General features: G+C 39.2%; 2 protein-coding genes across 4 annotated transcripts in view; one reads left to right on the top strand and one right to left on the bottom strand.

Annotated features, from left to right (window-relative positions):
• Nucleotides 1-16,759, top strand: part of cast.L (calpastatin L homeolog) — a gene marked incomplete at its 5' end in the record, with an annotated part of 167,356 nt that overhangs the window by 21,713 nt on the left and 128,884 nt on the right.
• Nucleotides 8,603-16,759, bottom strand: part of erap1.L (endoplasmic reticulum aminopeptidase 1 L homeolog) — a 45,826-nt gene continuing 37,669 nt past the window's right edge. For all 3 annotated transcript variants that reach the window (XM_018264533.2, XM_018264529.2, XM_018264539.2), the window contains exons 15-19: nt 16,366-16,550; nt 15,432-15,593; nt 13,641-13,781; nt 13,482-13,563; nt 8,603-9,121 (exon numbers count right to left, since the gene is read on the bottom strand). In XM_018264533.2, coding sequence (XP_018120022.1) covers nt 8,978-9,121; nt 13,482-13,563; nt 13,641-13,781; nt 15,432-15,593; nt 16,366-16,550 — 714 coding nt within the window. In that variant the 3' untranslated portion in view covers nt 8,603-8,977. The remainder of the gene's footprint in view (nt 9,122-13,481; nt 13,564-13,640; nt 13,782-15,431; nt 15,594-16,365; nt 16,551-16,759) is intronic.

The raw sequence follows: 16,759 nt of genomic DNA, 5'->3' as shown, positions 1-16,759 counted from the left end.
GGACAAAACAACTTCACCCGGATCTGACAGATGCATGTGACATCTCATATTTGTCTTTCAGAAGCCTTTAAGTGACGATGCAGCAATAGATGCTCTTTCGAGTGGATTTGCATCATGTGACACAAAATCTACTGAAAAACCAAAGCACCCTTCAACGGTATTGAACTACATCTCACTGCTTCTATATAACTCATGTGCTGTTGTTGTGAGCCATAACTCTGTGACTGCTACAAATAACCAGAAGTGATATTATTGTTCTTTCTAATGTATTTAGTATATTTCCTTTAACCCTGTCACTGGCACTAAGGGACTTGGAGCCACAGAATGTATGCCCAGAAAGCTTTGAAGTACAGGAATGCCATTTCCCATCTGATGCTTTATAAAAACATGACAAATTTATTCTCGTTGTTATATATATTTTTAATGACCGTTGATTCTGAGTTGCACAGTATGTTTGCTATCCAGGGAATTCCTGCACACTATGTGTAACTCTGTATTGTAATGTCTGTGTAGGACAAGACCGAGAAACAATCTGCTAGTGCTCCAGTGTCACAGACTTCAGGAAAGGCACCTGATGCTGCAAAGGTAACTATATAAATATATATATATATATATATATATATATATAGATAAACACTTTCAGAAATGTTGAGGAATATATATATATATATATATATATATATATATATATATATATATATATATATATATATATATATATATATATATATATATATATATATATATATATATATATATAGATAAACACTTTCAGAAATGTTGAGGACTCAGCCGAAATGTCGGTCTGCTGTTATTTTAGTTTTAACACTACAACTGGTTTCTGTTTTTATATCTGGGGCTGTTTAAGCATAATGGTCCTGGTTGACTGGCACATGTTTACACTCCTGTGCCTGTTGCTGGGCAATTTAAGACCCCCCCCCCAAACATTTATTAGGGCATTAAATGTAGCACCAATATTTGAGAATATTTACAAAAAAAAGGCAGGGACTGAACTAGCAGTTTCCTAGTCTTAAGAACTTAGTTCTTGAGAACTTAATTGCATAATGTGATATGTAAGGCACAGTCCATCTAGGTAGATTGCCCTGCCTGATTCTGCAGTTAGTGTGTGCCACTGCATGTTCTTACGATGTATATTAGCAGGAGCAGCCATGATTGCTCAGACTGGCAAATCTAATCCAAAGACTGTAATAACAGTGCCCTCTGGTGGTCTAATTGTTATAAAGGTTGTTGAATACATGGGCTTGATTTTACCAGGTATCTCCAGCATTCAAGGAGGTATTAAATAGATTATTTTACTGAACTTTTCCATTGTTTATTTCTGATTTAACTTTAATACACACTGATGATAAAGAAAGACTTTAACGCATTTTTTTTGTTTGTAACAGCAGGAAAATGCAACAAAACCAAGTGTGCCAAAGGCTGGTAAAAGCTAGACCCATAGTAAGTATGCAAAATACAGGTAGCAGATAACCGGTATAGTAGGGAGAGATGGTGCCTATAGTAGCAGTGGGATAATAGTCTCTAGGAAGGGACTGTGGGATAGCAGGTATAGTAGGGAGAGATGGTGCCTATAGTAACAGTGGGATAATAGTCTCTGGGGAGGGAGTGTGACTGTGGGATAGCAGGTATAGTAGGGAGAGATGGTGCCTATAGTAACAGTAGGATAATAGTCTCTGGGAAGGGAGTGTGACTGTGGGATAGCAGGTATAGTAGGGAGAGATGGTGCCTATAGTAGCAGTGGGATAATAGTCTCTAGGAAGGGACTGTGGGATAGCAGGTATAGTAGGGAGAGATGGTGCCTATAGTAACAGTAGGATAATAGTCTCTGGGAAGGGAGTGTGACTGTGGGATAGCAGGTATAGTAGGGAGAGATGGTGCCTATAGTAACAGTGGGATAATAGTCTCTGGGAAGGGACTGTGGCTGTGGGATAGCAGGTATAGTAGGGAGAGATGGTGCCTATAGTAACAGTGGGATAATAGTCTCTGGAAGGGAGTGTGACTGTGGGATAGCAGGTATAGTAGGGAGAGATGGTGCCTATAGTAACAGTGGATAATAGTCTCTGGGAAGGGAGTGTGGCTGTGGGATAGCAGGTATAGTAGGGAGAGATGGTGCCTATAGTAACAGTAGGATAATAGTCTCTGGGAAGGGAGTGTGACTGTGGGATAGCAGGTATAGTAGGGAGAGATGGTGCCTATAGTAACAGTGGGATAATAGTCTCTGGGAAGGGACTGTGGCTGTGGGATAGCAGGTATAGTAGGGAGAGATGGTGCCTATAGTAACAGTGGGATAATAGTCTCTGGAAGGGAGTGTGACTGTGGGATAGCAGGTATAGTAGGGAGAGATGGTGCCTATAGTAACAGTGGATAATAGTCTCTGGGAAGGGAGTGTGGCTGTGGGATAGCAGGTATAGTAGGGGGAGATGGTGACTATAGCGGGGATAATTGCCTTTCGGGTGGCAAAACTAGTAACAAGTTTTTTTTTTATCTCCTAAGCAATTCCCAACACTGCTTTTCTTTTCCCTCCTAGGCCAAAGTACAGTTTTCTGTTTCTGTGCTTGGGAAGAAGAAAGCTGGCGCAGTCTGTAGATGCAGTGGGTGCTGGCTCCGCCCTGGATTGGCACCCGACAGACTTTTGGAAGTGCTTTTTACGCATCAAACTCTATTTTTGGTTTTCTTTATTTCTTCAAAAAGAGGGATCGCTTTTATATTTGTAATAAGATGTATATCACTGAATTAGTCCTGTCTGTGGCAGAATAAAGCCTGCATCCTTTGCACAGTCTTCCTCTAGTATAAATACTGCAGTTCTGAGCTTCAAGGGCAACTAAGAACTGTGTTATTCTTACTACACTCTGGGGTGTCAGTGTTAATTATTGTATTCTACTTTGGTGTAAAATAGGACCACTTTCCCTCGTATTAATGTTTTGCAGATAAAAAGGTTACATGGCAGGGGTTCGAGGGGCAATTGAAGTTAAAATGAATTCTCAGTAGGATGTTAACAAAGTTACCTTTATATTGACTGTTGATTTGTGTCCGGTTGCTGTGCTGTTGCTAGAGTCATCGGCTTGACATATTAGTACGATCAGAAATACAAATTCTAGCCTCCGTGTTACTCTGCTTGGCACTTGAGAAAGTCACTGACCCCAGCAACAGAGAACCACTTTATATGTTTAAGTTGGAGAGAGAAAAAGAGGTTAAATACAAACACAAAGCGGGTTATGTAATAAATGGCACTAAGTTTGCCACGGGGCAGTAACCCATAACAACCAATCAGCAGGAAAACCTGATTAAAAGCAAACATATTGGTTGCTATAGGTTATTGCTCCTGGGCAAACTTAGTGCCTTTTATTACATATGGGGGATAGATTCTTAGATTTATTTCTGTACGTATTAAAAGTTACATTTTAGGCAACTTCCTCTTTAAATATAAGGCAAGGGTGCCTATACTTCTGCTTTGAGTTGTCCTGCAGGTTTGCTAGTGCTAGTGGGAGAGCTGCATGTTTCTGTTCTGTATGAGTGACAATATGAGTGGCTGCAGTATGTTGGCTCTATATGAAATGTTTACATGGTCCGTGCCTTGTAATAATCAGTTTATTACCCTCACTGCCCGTATCCCCCTTATTCTTGTTGGGCTCACATACACCTTCCTGGCTGCAAGTACAGTACCATTAATAAGCACATGGTTCTGTCCATAGTCTTCCTACAGATAAACAGGGGCATGTCAGAGTTTGCACCGGGTCTTGTTCCTTATGGCAACCAAACGTTTGCTTTCAGGTGAATAATCAATGCTAGCTGCTGATTGGTGGCTGTACTTAACTAGACCCGGCGCAAACCTTGCGACTGTTACCTGCACAGTAAATAATATTGGTAGCAATTAGGGATGCACCAAATCCACTATTTGGGATTCGGCCGAATCCTTGGTGAAAGATTCGGCTGAATACCGAACCGGAATCCTAATTTGCATTTGCAAATAAGGGGCAGGAAAGCAAAAAGTGGAAAAAAAAAAATCTTTCTTTTGTGATGAAAAGTCACGTGATTTCCCTACCTAATATGCAAATTAGGATTCGGTTCGGCCAGTCAAAAGGATTCGGCCGAATCCTGCTGAAAAAGGCAAGATCCTGGCCGAATCCCAAACCGAATCCTGGATTTTGTGCATCCCTAGTGTAAATAAACCCTTTTGAGTGCGGGTGCAGCCATCGCCAAACATTATTCCGATGGGACACAGTATAACCTATAAAGAGAATTATGGGGCTGGTGCTTGAATGTCAGCTCTGTAGGTGAGACAGCACATATAGGGTTAAATGAGAGCAGCAAGTTGTCAGTGAAGCTGAAGGGTGTGAAGTGCTGCATGTTGCCCACCCTTGGCTTATACATAACACTGCAAAGAAGGAAAGATTTAGTCGACACTACTGTGTGAAGCATCAAGCGATACAATGGGCTCTGTTGCTATGAACTGTGGAACACTATGGAAAATAAAGATGATAAAGTAAATGGCTTGTTCTCCTGTCTTCTCTGCAAAACTACAAGCAAATGTCTTCTCCACATCAGCTCACTGACTTTTCTTACTTTACTGGGGGGTCAAGTCAGCTTTTCACCACATGATTACTGTCCTCATTGCTCAGGTTAGTGCGACTTCTGTATTAAGGGAACTCCTGCCTCCCCAATATTTTTTAAGCCACATGGATGTTGTCATATTAAAGGAACAGTAACACCAAAAAATTAAAGTGCTTTAAAGTAATTAAAATATAATGTACTTTTCCCTGCACCTTCAGAAACACAACTATAACTTCTATAGGAAAGTCAATGAAGATGTGACCACTCAAGAGTCACCCCACCACGTGATGTCCCTCCAGTCAGCTCCGTGTGCTCCGCCACCAGCTGTGATACAGGTCCAATTAGGTGGCACTCCGGATAGATTAGAGGAGATTTATTGGAAAATTAGGATAACAACATCGCCTTGCGCGTTTCGGGAAACATTCCCTTAATCATAGGCATTGCCTGAATAAGGAAATGTTTCCTGAAACGCATAAGGCGATGATACCCTAATTTTGCAATAAACCTCTTCTAATCTATCCAAGTGCCTGGACCTATAACTTATATCAGTGATCCCCAACCAGTAGCTCGTGAGTAACATGTTGCTCTCCAACCCCTTGGATGTTGCTCCCAGTGGCCTCAAAGCAGGAGCTTATTTTTGAATTCCAGGCTTGGAGGCAAGTTTTGGTTGTATAAAAACCAGGTGCACTGCCAAACCGAGCCTTAGTGTAAGTTGACAATCCACATAGGGGCTACCAAATGGCCAATCACAGCACTTAGTTGGTACCCCAAGAATATTTTTCATGCTTGTGTTGCTCCCCAACTCCTTTTACTTCTGGGGATCCCTGACTTATATAAACAAGGTACTGTGTAGCCATGGGGGCAACCATTCAAAGCACAGGTTACATAGCAGATAACAGCTGCAGAATACCATTGCATTCTATTACAGTACAGAGCTTATCTGTTATCTGCTAAGTATCCTGAGCCTTTTCTCCTTGTTTAGCCTAAATAGGCTGCCATGGAACCACGGGGGCAGCTATTTAGGCTAAACTATATTGGTGTTTCCAAAGCAAACACATACCAATGCAGGGCAACAGTACATTATATTTTAATTACTCTAAAATGCTTTTATTTTTTGTTGTTACTGTAACTTTAAATGAGACTTTTTGAGATGGGTGACTTAACGTATATGCTATACAGATATGGGATCTGTTATCTGGAAACCAGCTATCCAGAAAGCTCCAAATTACAGGAAGGTCACCTCCCATAGATTCCAGTTCATCCAAATAATCCAGATTTTATAAACATTCCCTTTTCTCTGTAATAATAAAACAGTACCTTGTACTTGATCCAAATGAAGATATAATTAATACTATTGGAAGCAAAACCAGCAGATTTTGATTATTTAAGTTATTTATCAAAGGTTACGTTTTCCCCCAAAAAAAACCTGAATTTTTATGATGTGCTGAAGCTGCTAAAAGGCCGGATTTGAAATGACTCCAGCTGAAACCTGTCGAGGTCATGTACAAGTCAATGGCAGAGGTCTCTTGAACCATTTGAAGATGTTTTTTTGCCGTTGTGATTTTCAGGGTTTTTTTTTGGTGGTTTGCACTCGAAAACACTATCAATTCGCCAATAACTCAATCCATTCGAGTTTTCCCTGGAAACACTGATTCAAGTTTTTTAAATACAGGTTTTTTCATAAATAAGCAAACAATCAGGTCTTTGTGTTTTATTTTACAGTTTTATAGGCTACTGCACATGTGCAATGTAACACCTTCAGTAAGGGTGTCCGTCAGCTCCAGTGAGTAGCTATAAACAAAGCAGTGACTCCCTGTGATATCTCTGAGTATCTTTTCTCCTCCTCCTTACGTAGTTCAGTTAAGTGTGAAAATAAAAACTAGGTTGTGCAAAATAAAAAAATTCTAATGGCTAGTTAGGCAAAAATGTAATGTATAAAGGCTGGAGTGACTGGTTGTCTAACATAATAGCCAAAACACTACTTCCTGCTTTTCAGCTCTCTAACTCTGAGTTAGTCAGCAAATTGAAGAGGGGGGGGGAATGGGACATAACTGTTCAGTGAGTTTGCAACTGATCCTCCGCATTCAGATCAGATTCAAAAGCAACAGTTATGTCCCATGTGGCCCCCCTTCAAGTCTCTGACTGACTCAGAGTTATAGAGCTGAAAAGCAGGAAGTAGTGTTGTGGCTATTATGTTACACATCCAGTCACTCCAGCCTTTATACATTACATTTTTGGATAAATAACTACATTAGAAACATTTTTTATTTTGCACAGCCTAACTATTTACCCAGTTTTTATTTTTACACTGAACAGTTGCTTTAGGATTAACACAAAATCACACAGTCCTATTACCTGTTTAATTGGCAATTCCAAAATAAAAATTCACACATGGATCAGTAAAATTAAAAAACCCTAAGAATGTCCAGCATTTACACATAGTTTCCCATCCCCCAACATAATACTTTAGATTATTCTCTAGAGCCATTAGTTCCTCCAACATTCAGCCAAATGTACAGGACTATGCTGACATCTTTCTACACTGGGGCTGGGGATTTATTTGTTGCCATGCTCACTCTATCCCTTCATTAGCTGAGTATTTCCTAATCAGCGGCAGCCATTCTAATTACTTCAATCAAGACTAAAGTTGGGAGTGACCAGACCCTTTGAATTGTACCTAGGGTTAAAATAATTTTTAGATGGGAATTTTATTTAGGGTAACAACCTCCACCTTCTTATGGCAGCTGGATCCTATGGTAGAGACTTCAGTACAGTCCTGCAGGATACATAAATGATTTTGCCCTTAAAGGATAAGTAAACCTTTAAAATATACAAATGTAAAATTGATGAGGGGGCTATTCTAAGAAATCTTGCAATGTACATTCATTATTTATTTTGTTTTTATTCCAAGATATTATGGGATACATGTACTGTTAATATTAATGCATTTTGTTACAACAGCACCACCTGCTGGTCAGATTCCAAACAGTCTGACCGCCAAGTAATCAAGATATATTAATATTCCAAGATATGCTGGTCAGTTTCTGATCTAAGAAATCTTGCAATGTACATGCATTATTTATTTTTCTTTAATTCCAAGATATTAATCTTCAAGGAAGTTGTCAGGAGAAAGAAAGAGGCTGCTCTGATGTTCTTCTGCTTTGAGAAGATTTGAGAAAGGTTTCTATTTTTTTCTTAAGCAGAAGAACATCAGAGCAGCCTCTTTCTTTCTCCTGACAACTTCCTTGAAGATTAATATCTTGGAATTAAAGAAAAATAAATAATGCATGTACATTGCAAGATTTCTTAGAACAGAAACTGACCAGCATATCTTGGAATATTAATATATCTTGATTACTTGGCGGTCAGACTGTTTGGAATCTGACCAGCAGGTGGTGCTGTTGTAACAAAATGCATTAATATTAACAGTACATGTATCCCATAATATCTTGGAATAAAAACAAAATAAATAATGAATGTACATTGCAAGATTTCTTAGAATAGCCCCCTCATCAATTTTACATTTGTATATTTTAAAGGTTTACTTTAAATTATTTGCATTTTTCTTCTATTTCCAACTTTCAAATGGGGGTCACCGGTCCCATCTAAAAACAAATGCTCTGTAAGGCTACAAATTTATTGTATTTGCTACTTTTTATTACTCATCTTTCTATTCAGGCCTCTCCTATTCATATTCCAGTCTCTTATTCAAATCAATGCATGGTTGCTAGGGTTATTTGGTCCCTAGCAAAGGGATTGCTGAAATTACATAACTGGAGAGCTGCTGAATAAAAAGTTAAATAACAAAAAACACAAATAAAACTGAAACCCAATTGCAAATTATCTTTGAACAACACTCTCTAGTATATCTTACTAAAAGTTAACACAAAGGTGTACAAACCCTTTGCATAATTACTGCTGACTTGGCCATTCCAGACTGAATCAGAAGCTTATTGGCTAGTGTATGAGGCTCGGATAGGCAACTCTATAGGGGACTGACTGGATATCAATTGAGCTGGCTAGAATATCCAGATAGGTCTTTTCCTCATCAATTAACATATGCACCAATTATGATATCAACTTATTAAATTTGGTGACCCAATCAGGCAAAAATTGCATTCATGGCTACAGATGCTGGCATATAATAAATAATGTGATGGCACGAATTGGCCCAAACACCTCTCAATCCTTCAATGGGAAATGTTTTCAGCCAGAGTGTTTTCCAGCTAAAAGGTACAAGTACAGGTGCTGCCAGGCTTTTCCTTTTCAAGTAAATGAAAAGTAACTATGATGCATTTTGATGCCTTTCATTCAGTTGAAATAGAAATTGTTTAAAAACCAAAACAAAAGAATATCTGTGTATAGTAAGGCCCGTGTCAGTCGCTATGAAACATGGAACAAATGTCTAGCTGTTATTCTCTAACCAGCCTTTAACAAGATCAAAGTTCTTATCCATCCATCTAATGTTCTCCTCAATTGTCTCCTTTGCTTGTTGAACGCAGCGCAGCTGGGACCCCATTTCCTTTAATGAGTCGAAGAATCCGGTAACCTTAAAGGAAGGACAAAGTTTACTGTTAGAGAGAAACATTGGGGGTAGAAATGAAATTGCTGCAGTCTGAGTTTAGTGGAAATAGCCCATAACATAAACAGGCTCATTCCCTACCTGTCCTGTGCTTTTATACTAGCTAATGAAAAGTAAGCCTGCGCCAGTACTAGATATTTTCAATATACATTTCATTGGCTGTTCTGATGATGGCAGATAAATGTAGATTTATTTTCCACATTTCAACCTGAAACTGGAGCAAACCAGTGGATTGCCTGCAAATAATTTTCTATTTTTCAACTAGTTATTTATAGTTTGTTTTAATTCTTTTTCTTCTATTTCCAACTTTCAAATGGGGGTCACCGACCCCATCTAAAAACAAATGCTCTGTAAAGCTGGCCATAGATGCAAAGATCTGATCGTACAAATCGAGGACCGTGTGTGGAAAGTCCCGACATTTTTTGTCCTGCCGAGATCGTTTTGTCGTTTGGTTGATCGGACAGGTTAAAAGATTTCTGTCGGCTGCCGATAATATCTCTGCATGTATTGCCGATCTTTCGATTTTCAGTGGGAGACTGTCACTAGCTTTGGTCGGACATAACTTTCATACGATTGCTGTCAGGGGCAGAACATCGGCTGATCTGTTCTTTTACTACTTTATTTGATCGGAATGGTTAGTGGCAGGTCGGGAGATGGGGAACTCCGATCGTCCGAGAATTCCTACGATCGGATCTTTGCGTCTATAGCCAGCTTTAGGCTACAAATTTATTGTATCTGCTAGTTTTTATTAGTTAGTTGCTAGGTTAATTTGGTCCCTAGCAAGTTGATTACTGAAATTGCAAACTGGAGAGCTGCTTAATAAAAATCTAAATAGCTCATTTAATATGATACAATAGCTCAGGCAATCTAAGCAATAACTGGCTTGCTCCAGTTTCAGGTTAAAATGCCAGTACTAGTTATTTTTAATATACATTTCATTGGCTGTTCTGATGATGGCAGATAAATGTAGTTTTGTTTTGCACATTTCAACCTGAAACTGGAGCAAGTCAGTTATTGCTTAGATTGCCTGAGCTATTGTATCATAATAACGCTCAGCATTCACCATATAAAAAAAACAATTTTTGCAACAGACCAATATCCTAAGAACCCCTTAGTCCTTTTCCTTTGATGTGCTGTAGGCCATGCTACATTTTATTTCAACACTGCAGCAATGGATGCATCTATTTTCTTCCATATTGCTCTAAATATCAAGCCTATTTAGTTGGCCACATTATGTTAGATATCTTTCTGATCTCTTTTGTGGTATCTGATCAGATATTAATGGCATGTGGGCAGTGGGCGGAAGTGTGAAGACTGTGGTCCCTTGAAATCTAGCCTGACTGTGACCCCCACGTGTAAGCTGAATCTCATAATCAAATCGTTTTTTTGTTTTGCCAATAAACTTTGTACCAGATGATGATCAGCCAATTTGGTTAAAGGGCTAATGAGCTCTTAAAGGGAAAATATACCCCCCTTTTGACATGCACTCATTCAGAAATGCCCTGCACTGGTAAAATGTGTTTGCTTCAGAAACTCTACTATAGTTCATATAAACAAGCTGCTGTGTATCCATGGGGGCAGTCATTCAAGCACAGGATACACAGTAGATAACAGAAGTTTTGAAGAATCCCATTGTATACTACAGAGTTTATCTGTTATCTGCTGTGTATCCTGTGCCTTTACTCCTTTATCAGCTCTGAATGGCTGCCCCCATGCACACACAGCAGCTTGTTTATATAAACTAGAAAAGTGTTGCTGATGCAAAAACACCAGTTTTACCAGTGCAGAGCAAAAGGACGTTATATTTTCATTACTTTAAAATACTTTCATTTTTGGTGTTTCTGTTCCTTTAAACCATGAGGACACACTATCAAAGTTTGGGGGGGGGGTTTTTTGGAGAAAAGACGCTTGCATTGGAACACGATTATTCTTTACAAGTACATTAGAGGACATTGTAAAAAAAATAGCAGGGGACCTTTTTACCCATAAAGTGGATCACCGTACCAGAGGCCACGCCGGGTGATGTTGTGATGGCTGATTCAGTTAATGCCTTTAAAAGGGGCTTGGATGATTTTTTGGACAGACATAATATCAAAGACTTTTTGGTTTTACAGCAAGCTAGTATAGGTTGACCTGATCTAATTTTAATAATGTATTAAATAAAATTAATATTTTTTAATCCTTTTTAAATCCTGGTGTGCATCTATTTTTTGTATGGAAGCACATATAGATAGCACCTAGGTTATTGTTTGTTATTCGGAATGGTGTGCTGAAACAACTGTTGAACTATACGCACCCATACACAGGAAAAAGGTATGCAGTCAGACTATGAATGTTGGTGTATATAATTAAGTGCCCCTGTGGACTGCTGTATTGTGGCAAGACAGTGAGGCAATTAAAAGAAAGAATAGGAATGCACCGAGCAAACATCAGGGCAGCATTAGACCCGGATAGGGCTAAAAGTAAGGGTGACCGTAAACAAGACATAGCCCAACAGCCGGTAGCCAAGCATTGGGCTGAGGCCAAACACGATGCTTCCTCCTTTAAGTGCGTGACAATCGAGCAAATACAGATGCGTCCAAGAGGTGGGGATATAGAAAAAATGCTCCTGCAAAGCCTTTTAAATATACGAATTAAATTGCGTTACACCGAAGGGCTTGAATGGACAGGTCAATATTGGTTCTTTTCTGACTTAAACAGTTTATGTATATAGTTTATTTATATATATTTGCAATGTATCCAATAAGTCAATCCAAACAGACGGATATGAGACACCGATAATGTTTCTGCGGTTTTTACAGTGAAAGGAAATACATATATGATATGAAATGGTTACAATTTTGTTTGTTTTTTTTTTTTTCTTTTTTTGTAACAAATGGATTTTAAAATGGACACTGTAACACGAGCGAATCAGGTACACTGGTGACATCTTGTGGATAGAAATAATTTTACAAGTACACATAGTGATAAATGTTCACATAACTTAAACACAAATATATATCGCAGATTTTTTATATATGGTTGAATACACTGTTTTATACACAATTTTATACTATTTATGATGAATATTTATGATGATTGTAAAATGAAGGCTAAACTTGTTACACATTGAATAAGATGGTCACTAATTAATTACTTAATTGATTGAAACGGATAGTGAGCACTGAATGGTCGACTCAAGCACATTTGGGTACGGAGCCGGGCCAAGCCGGGCAGGCGCCCTAGGCAGCCTGCCCGGCTGCTGCGCTGGCTAGTTGCGCGCTTCTGCGCATGCGCGAATCGACGCATGCGTTTGCGTACTCGCACAGATGGGCGGTCGGCAAAGAAGGGACCGGACTAGGGGTAGGAGTAAGTAGGTGCCTGGCGCCCTCCACCTTTGCGCCCTAGGCACGTGCCTACTCTGCCTACCCCTAGTTCCGGCCCTGTTTGGGTATTTAAGAGAAAGGTCCTAATGAGGACCGAAACATTGGACCATGATATAACAAAATAAAATGTGAAAGTTTATACGGGTGTGCTGGTTATTTGATACTCGTGAATATATATATATATAAAATATGCTTGCACTGGGGTTTTTTTTGAGGGGTTGAACTTAATGGACTTTTGTCTTTTTCCAACTCAAATGAGCTATGTGCCCTCATGAAATCGTGCTGTTTAGTTGAGTACCGACTGCAATGCATGAAAAGTCTTTTGAGTGGCCAGGTTTGAAACCCCTACCCTACATAGAACCCCCCCCCCCAGCCTGGAAAATTGCTCCACTTACTTCCCAAAGATTACCAAAGAAAAGAAGATGGCACTCCGCTGGACAGAATCTGCACGGAGGTGTAAGTAAAGGCCTAAGGGCATATGCCCGGGGTTTTTTAACTTCTCATTTAAGGCCAGGGGCATACAAGAGAGGATTGGCAGCTTTCCTCCACCTGACTTTTGTACATAGAGAGAGGAGAGAGGAAAGCAGGCTTATATTCGCTCCTTTCCTGTAGCTTCATTGACAGGAGAGGAAACATGTAAGTATGAATTTTCGTGCTGATCTCCACTTAGTGTAGCTCCACACAGGCCGACAGGAGAGAATCCACTCTGTGTGCCCCTGGCCTACGGAATTCTGTACTACATCACATAACATCCCATAACTACCATTGGGGAAAGTTGTGGCCTTAGCGCTCCTCTTGGACACTGTTAGGATATGGGGCCTTTTACATATAATTAATATCACCACTGTGCTATATCAATCCAAACTTATAACTACATTGTACAGGACATTTTCAAATGGATATTTATCTTCTAATGTGCTTTGCACTGTTTTCCAATAACATGTCTCAGATACTAATGGTACCTCTTTCAGCCATTCTCTAGTTGAATACTGCTTTGTGATTCCAACAACCATGCTGCCAATAGTACGAGATCCCAGCTCAAACCTATAAGCAGAATCAGTCGTGTCAGGCCAGTAAGTAAATATCCAAGGTACTAATACAAGGCAAGTAATTGTTCTTACTTTTGCACCAAGTTGCCCCAGTTGTTCTTGAGGAACTCCCAAGCCAATGTATGACCCACTGGGTTCCTACTCACACACAGGACAATATGGGGGAGGTCTTGTGTTCTGACATGATCCCCTTTCATCCCTTCTTCCATAAGCCTGAAATCACAAACAAGATTATTACTTAAAATGTACTTCAAATTCATTCAAAGCAGCCAAGCTTAACACTAATCACAAATAAGGAAATCTGCCTTTGCTTTATTTTTTTTTCATTCTTTCTTTTTGTTTTTGCTGCTGCTTTTTTAAATGTTTCTTTTTTTTTATTGAGTTTTTCACAAGAAATTTAAAAAAAGGGGGGGGGGAACAGAATGAAAGAAAGGGTAGGAGATGTGAATCATAATGAAATATTTCTTTACAAATATTGCCGGCATATTAACAGCTGTAAATAGAGGCTGATTCAATAAAACTGCTAACACTTGTTCACAGGTATCAATAAAGCAATAAACTGTAGATAATAATCTCGGAGCTGCGTTTTAATTAAAACAGGGGGAAAAGGGTTTTGTGAACCTCTAGGAGGATGATTGCTTGTAGTAGTCTGACTCTTTGAATGTGAGCCAACTATACCATTTTGGACTATTGCTGAGATTTTGGTCTGCTGCAAAAAGGGATAGTTGTTCAAATTTGTGTATTTCTTTTAAATGTTTCTTGATCTTGCTGCACCATCTGCTGCCAGTAAACATACAACATGGCATAGGGGAACCATGGGATCTGGGGCAAATTTATGTTGAAGCTACACATTCTGCAGTGAGTGGCACTGCCAAATGATCTACTAGTGAAATAATCCTTATAATACATCAGAACCATGAATATCCTCTAAATTATATCCTTACCCTGCATAATGGACATAGTGATAAGGTATTTGGGTAATAGCTGTGCATTATAAACCCTCCGCCCCAAACTGCTGCCCAGCTGTCTAGTGGGTAATGAAGAGCTGACCGTATATATATATATACATACAGGTATGGGATCTGTTATCTGGAAATCCGTTATTTAGAAAACTCCAAATTACAGAAAGCCCCTCTCCCATAGACTCTATTTTATCCATATAATCCAAATTTTTAAAAATAAAGCAGTACCTTGTACGTGATCCAAACTAAGAGATAATTAATCCTTATTGGAGGCACAACCAGCCTATTAGGTTTATAATAATCTGTACAGTACTCCCTGAGTGCATCTTCATACTGATGGTATAACAGTTTATTTTTTGATGGTACCCGGGCATTTGTTTCTATTGGCACAAGCATACCTCCAATTGGACTGTATATATATATATATATATATATATATATATATATATATATATATATATATATATATATATATATAATACACAAAAGCCATGAATATCTTGTAAATTATATCCTTATAAACGGTGAGTAGTGATGTCATCAGTTATAAACGGTGAGTAGTGATGTATTTCTGTCACATGACTCACTAAAATTTGTGTATTATAATAAATAAAGTACCCCCAGTTGTAAAATATGAGGATATTAGAAGTTACCTCGGAGTTCCATGACCTGTATAAAAACACTCGGCCTTCGGCCTCGTGCTTTTATATGGTCATGAAACTCCTCGGTAACTTATAATATCCCTATATTTTACAAGAGGGGGTACTTTATTCACTATATATATATATATATATATATATATATATATATATATATATATATATATATATATATATGCACACGTATACACAGGTATATATAAAAGATTGTAATTATGGAATTATAGCACAAATACCATTACCACTGTAACTTATGTTTAAGAGAAGTGATGGTCAGCGCTAGTTGGATCTGGTTCTTTTCACTTCCTGAGAGAGTCGTCTTGTATTTCTCAAAGAGGAAGTCCCATCCTTCATTAGTCTGAGCACCCACAGCATAAACAGCTAATGCAACATCCCGCGGCAAGCTAGAGAAAGCAGAAAGCCTACGTTAACTTGGACACTGCTTAGGATTCACTCACCTTTATGTTACAAGTCTCACAGAGAAATATGGGTTCATTTATGAATGGCTGAAAAGGGTGCAAAAAACAAGCAGAAACTGTCACTTTGCAACCTGCCCTTTAGTCTGTGCATGTGGGTTCTGGTCCGGAATAAAGTGAAAAGACTTGCTCTCTCTCCCCTTGAATGCAGTGCTTCTGGTATTAGGTAGTGAACTCTTTAGGAGGAGCGAGGCAAACATGGTCCCCCCTCCAGTGTACAGTTATCAGCCTTGCACCCACCACCACTGCACTTGCACCAGATATTTGACCCAGTGAGAGGTGCAGAGTGCAGCTCGACCCCCTGATGCAAGTGTTTCTTAAAAGAGCACTAAGGGGAGTGCTGTGTGCCTATTACTACTCCACCACATGTCTGCTAGGCTAGAGAGAGGGGATAACAGTAATAAATGCTGCATTATTCCACAAATACTGTATCCTGCCAGTCTTTCCAGTCAGTGTAAAATATTTAGCTGCCTATTTATCAAGCTGTGTAAAATGAGGTGGAAACCCCGTACAAAATCCTCTATGATTGATTCTATAGAAGTCGCCAAATTGATTCAAACATTGAATCATTGTAGATGTAGCTGCATGGCTATGTGGAAAGGTTTCAGGGACTTACTATTAGTTACGCAGTGTTTCCCTCTGGCCCTAATATACCTGATAGCACAATACAATATCTTATAATTTATGTATTTATTGATACCTTATTGTTCCATTGGACTCCTGCCATCTCTTAAAATACTCCTCTGCTTTCTGCACACACGGCTGGTACTTGCGCACACAGGCAAACAGGAGCAGTGAGCTGCGCAGCATTCTCTCTGAAACACTGCCCTCATCTGTCCAGGACTGGGCATCGATCAACTTGCGAAACAGATTTAGGATATAGTTCTGAAAATAAAGCAATATGGTAAATGGATTCTTTTGCATCATGATCACCACATTTCTTCACTAGATAGCACTCTTTTTCTGTAAAGAGAGAAACTCCAAAGCAGAAAGCAAAACCAATGTGACCACCACACTGAAAGCCAGAGCACAGACCGAGGAGACAGTCACTGCTGACATAAAGGGACCCCGTGAGCGTTTCCTTCCCCTGCATT

This window comes from Xenopus laevis, chromosome 1L (genome assembly GCF_017654675.1).
Source record: "Xenopus laevis strain J_2021 chromosome 1L, Xenopus_laevis_v10.1, whole genome shotgun sequence".
Lineage (NCBI taxonomy): Eukaryota > Metazoa > Chordata > Amphibia > Anura > Pipidae > Xenopus > Xenopus laevis.
Note: the sequence above shows the minus strand (reverse complement) of the source record. Positions and strands in the feature narration are given on the sequence as shown.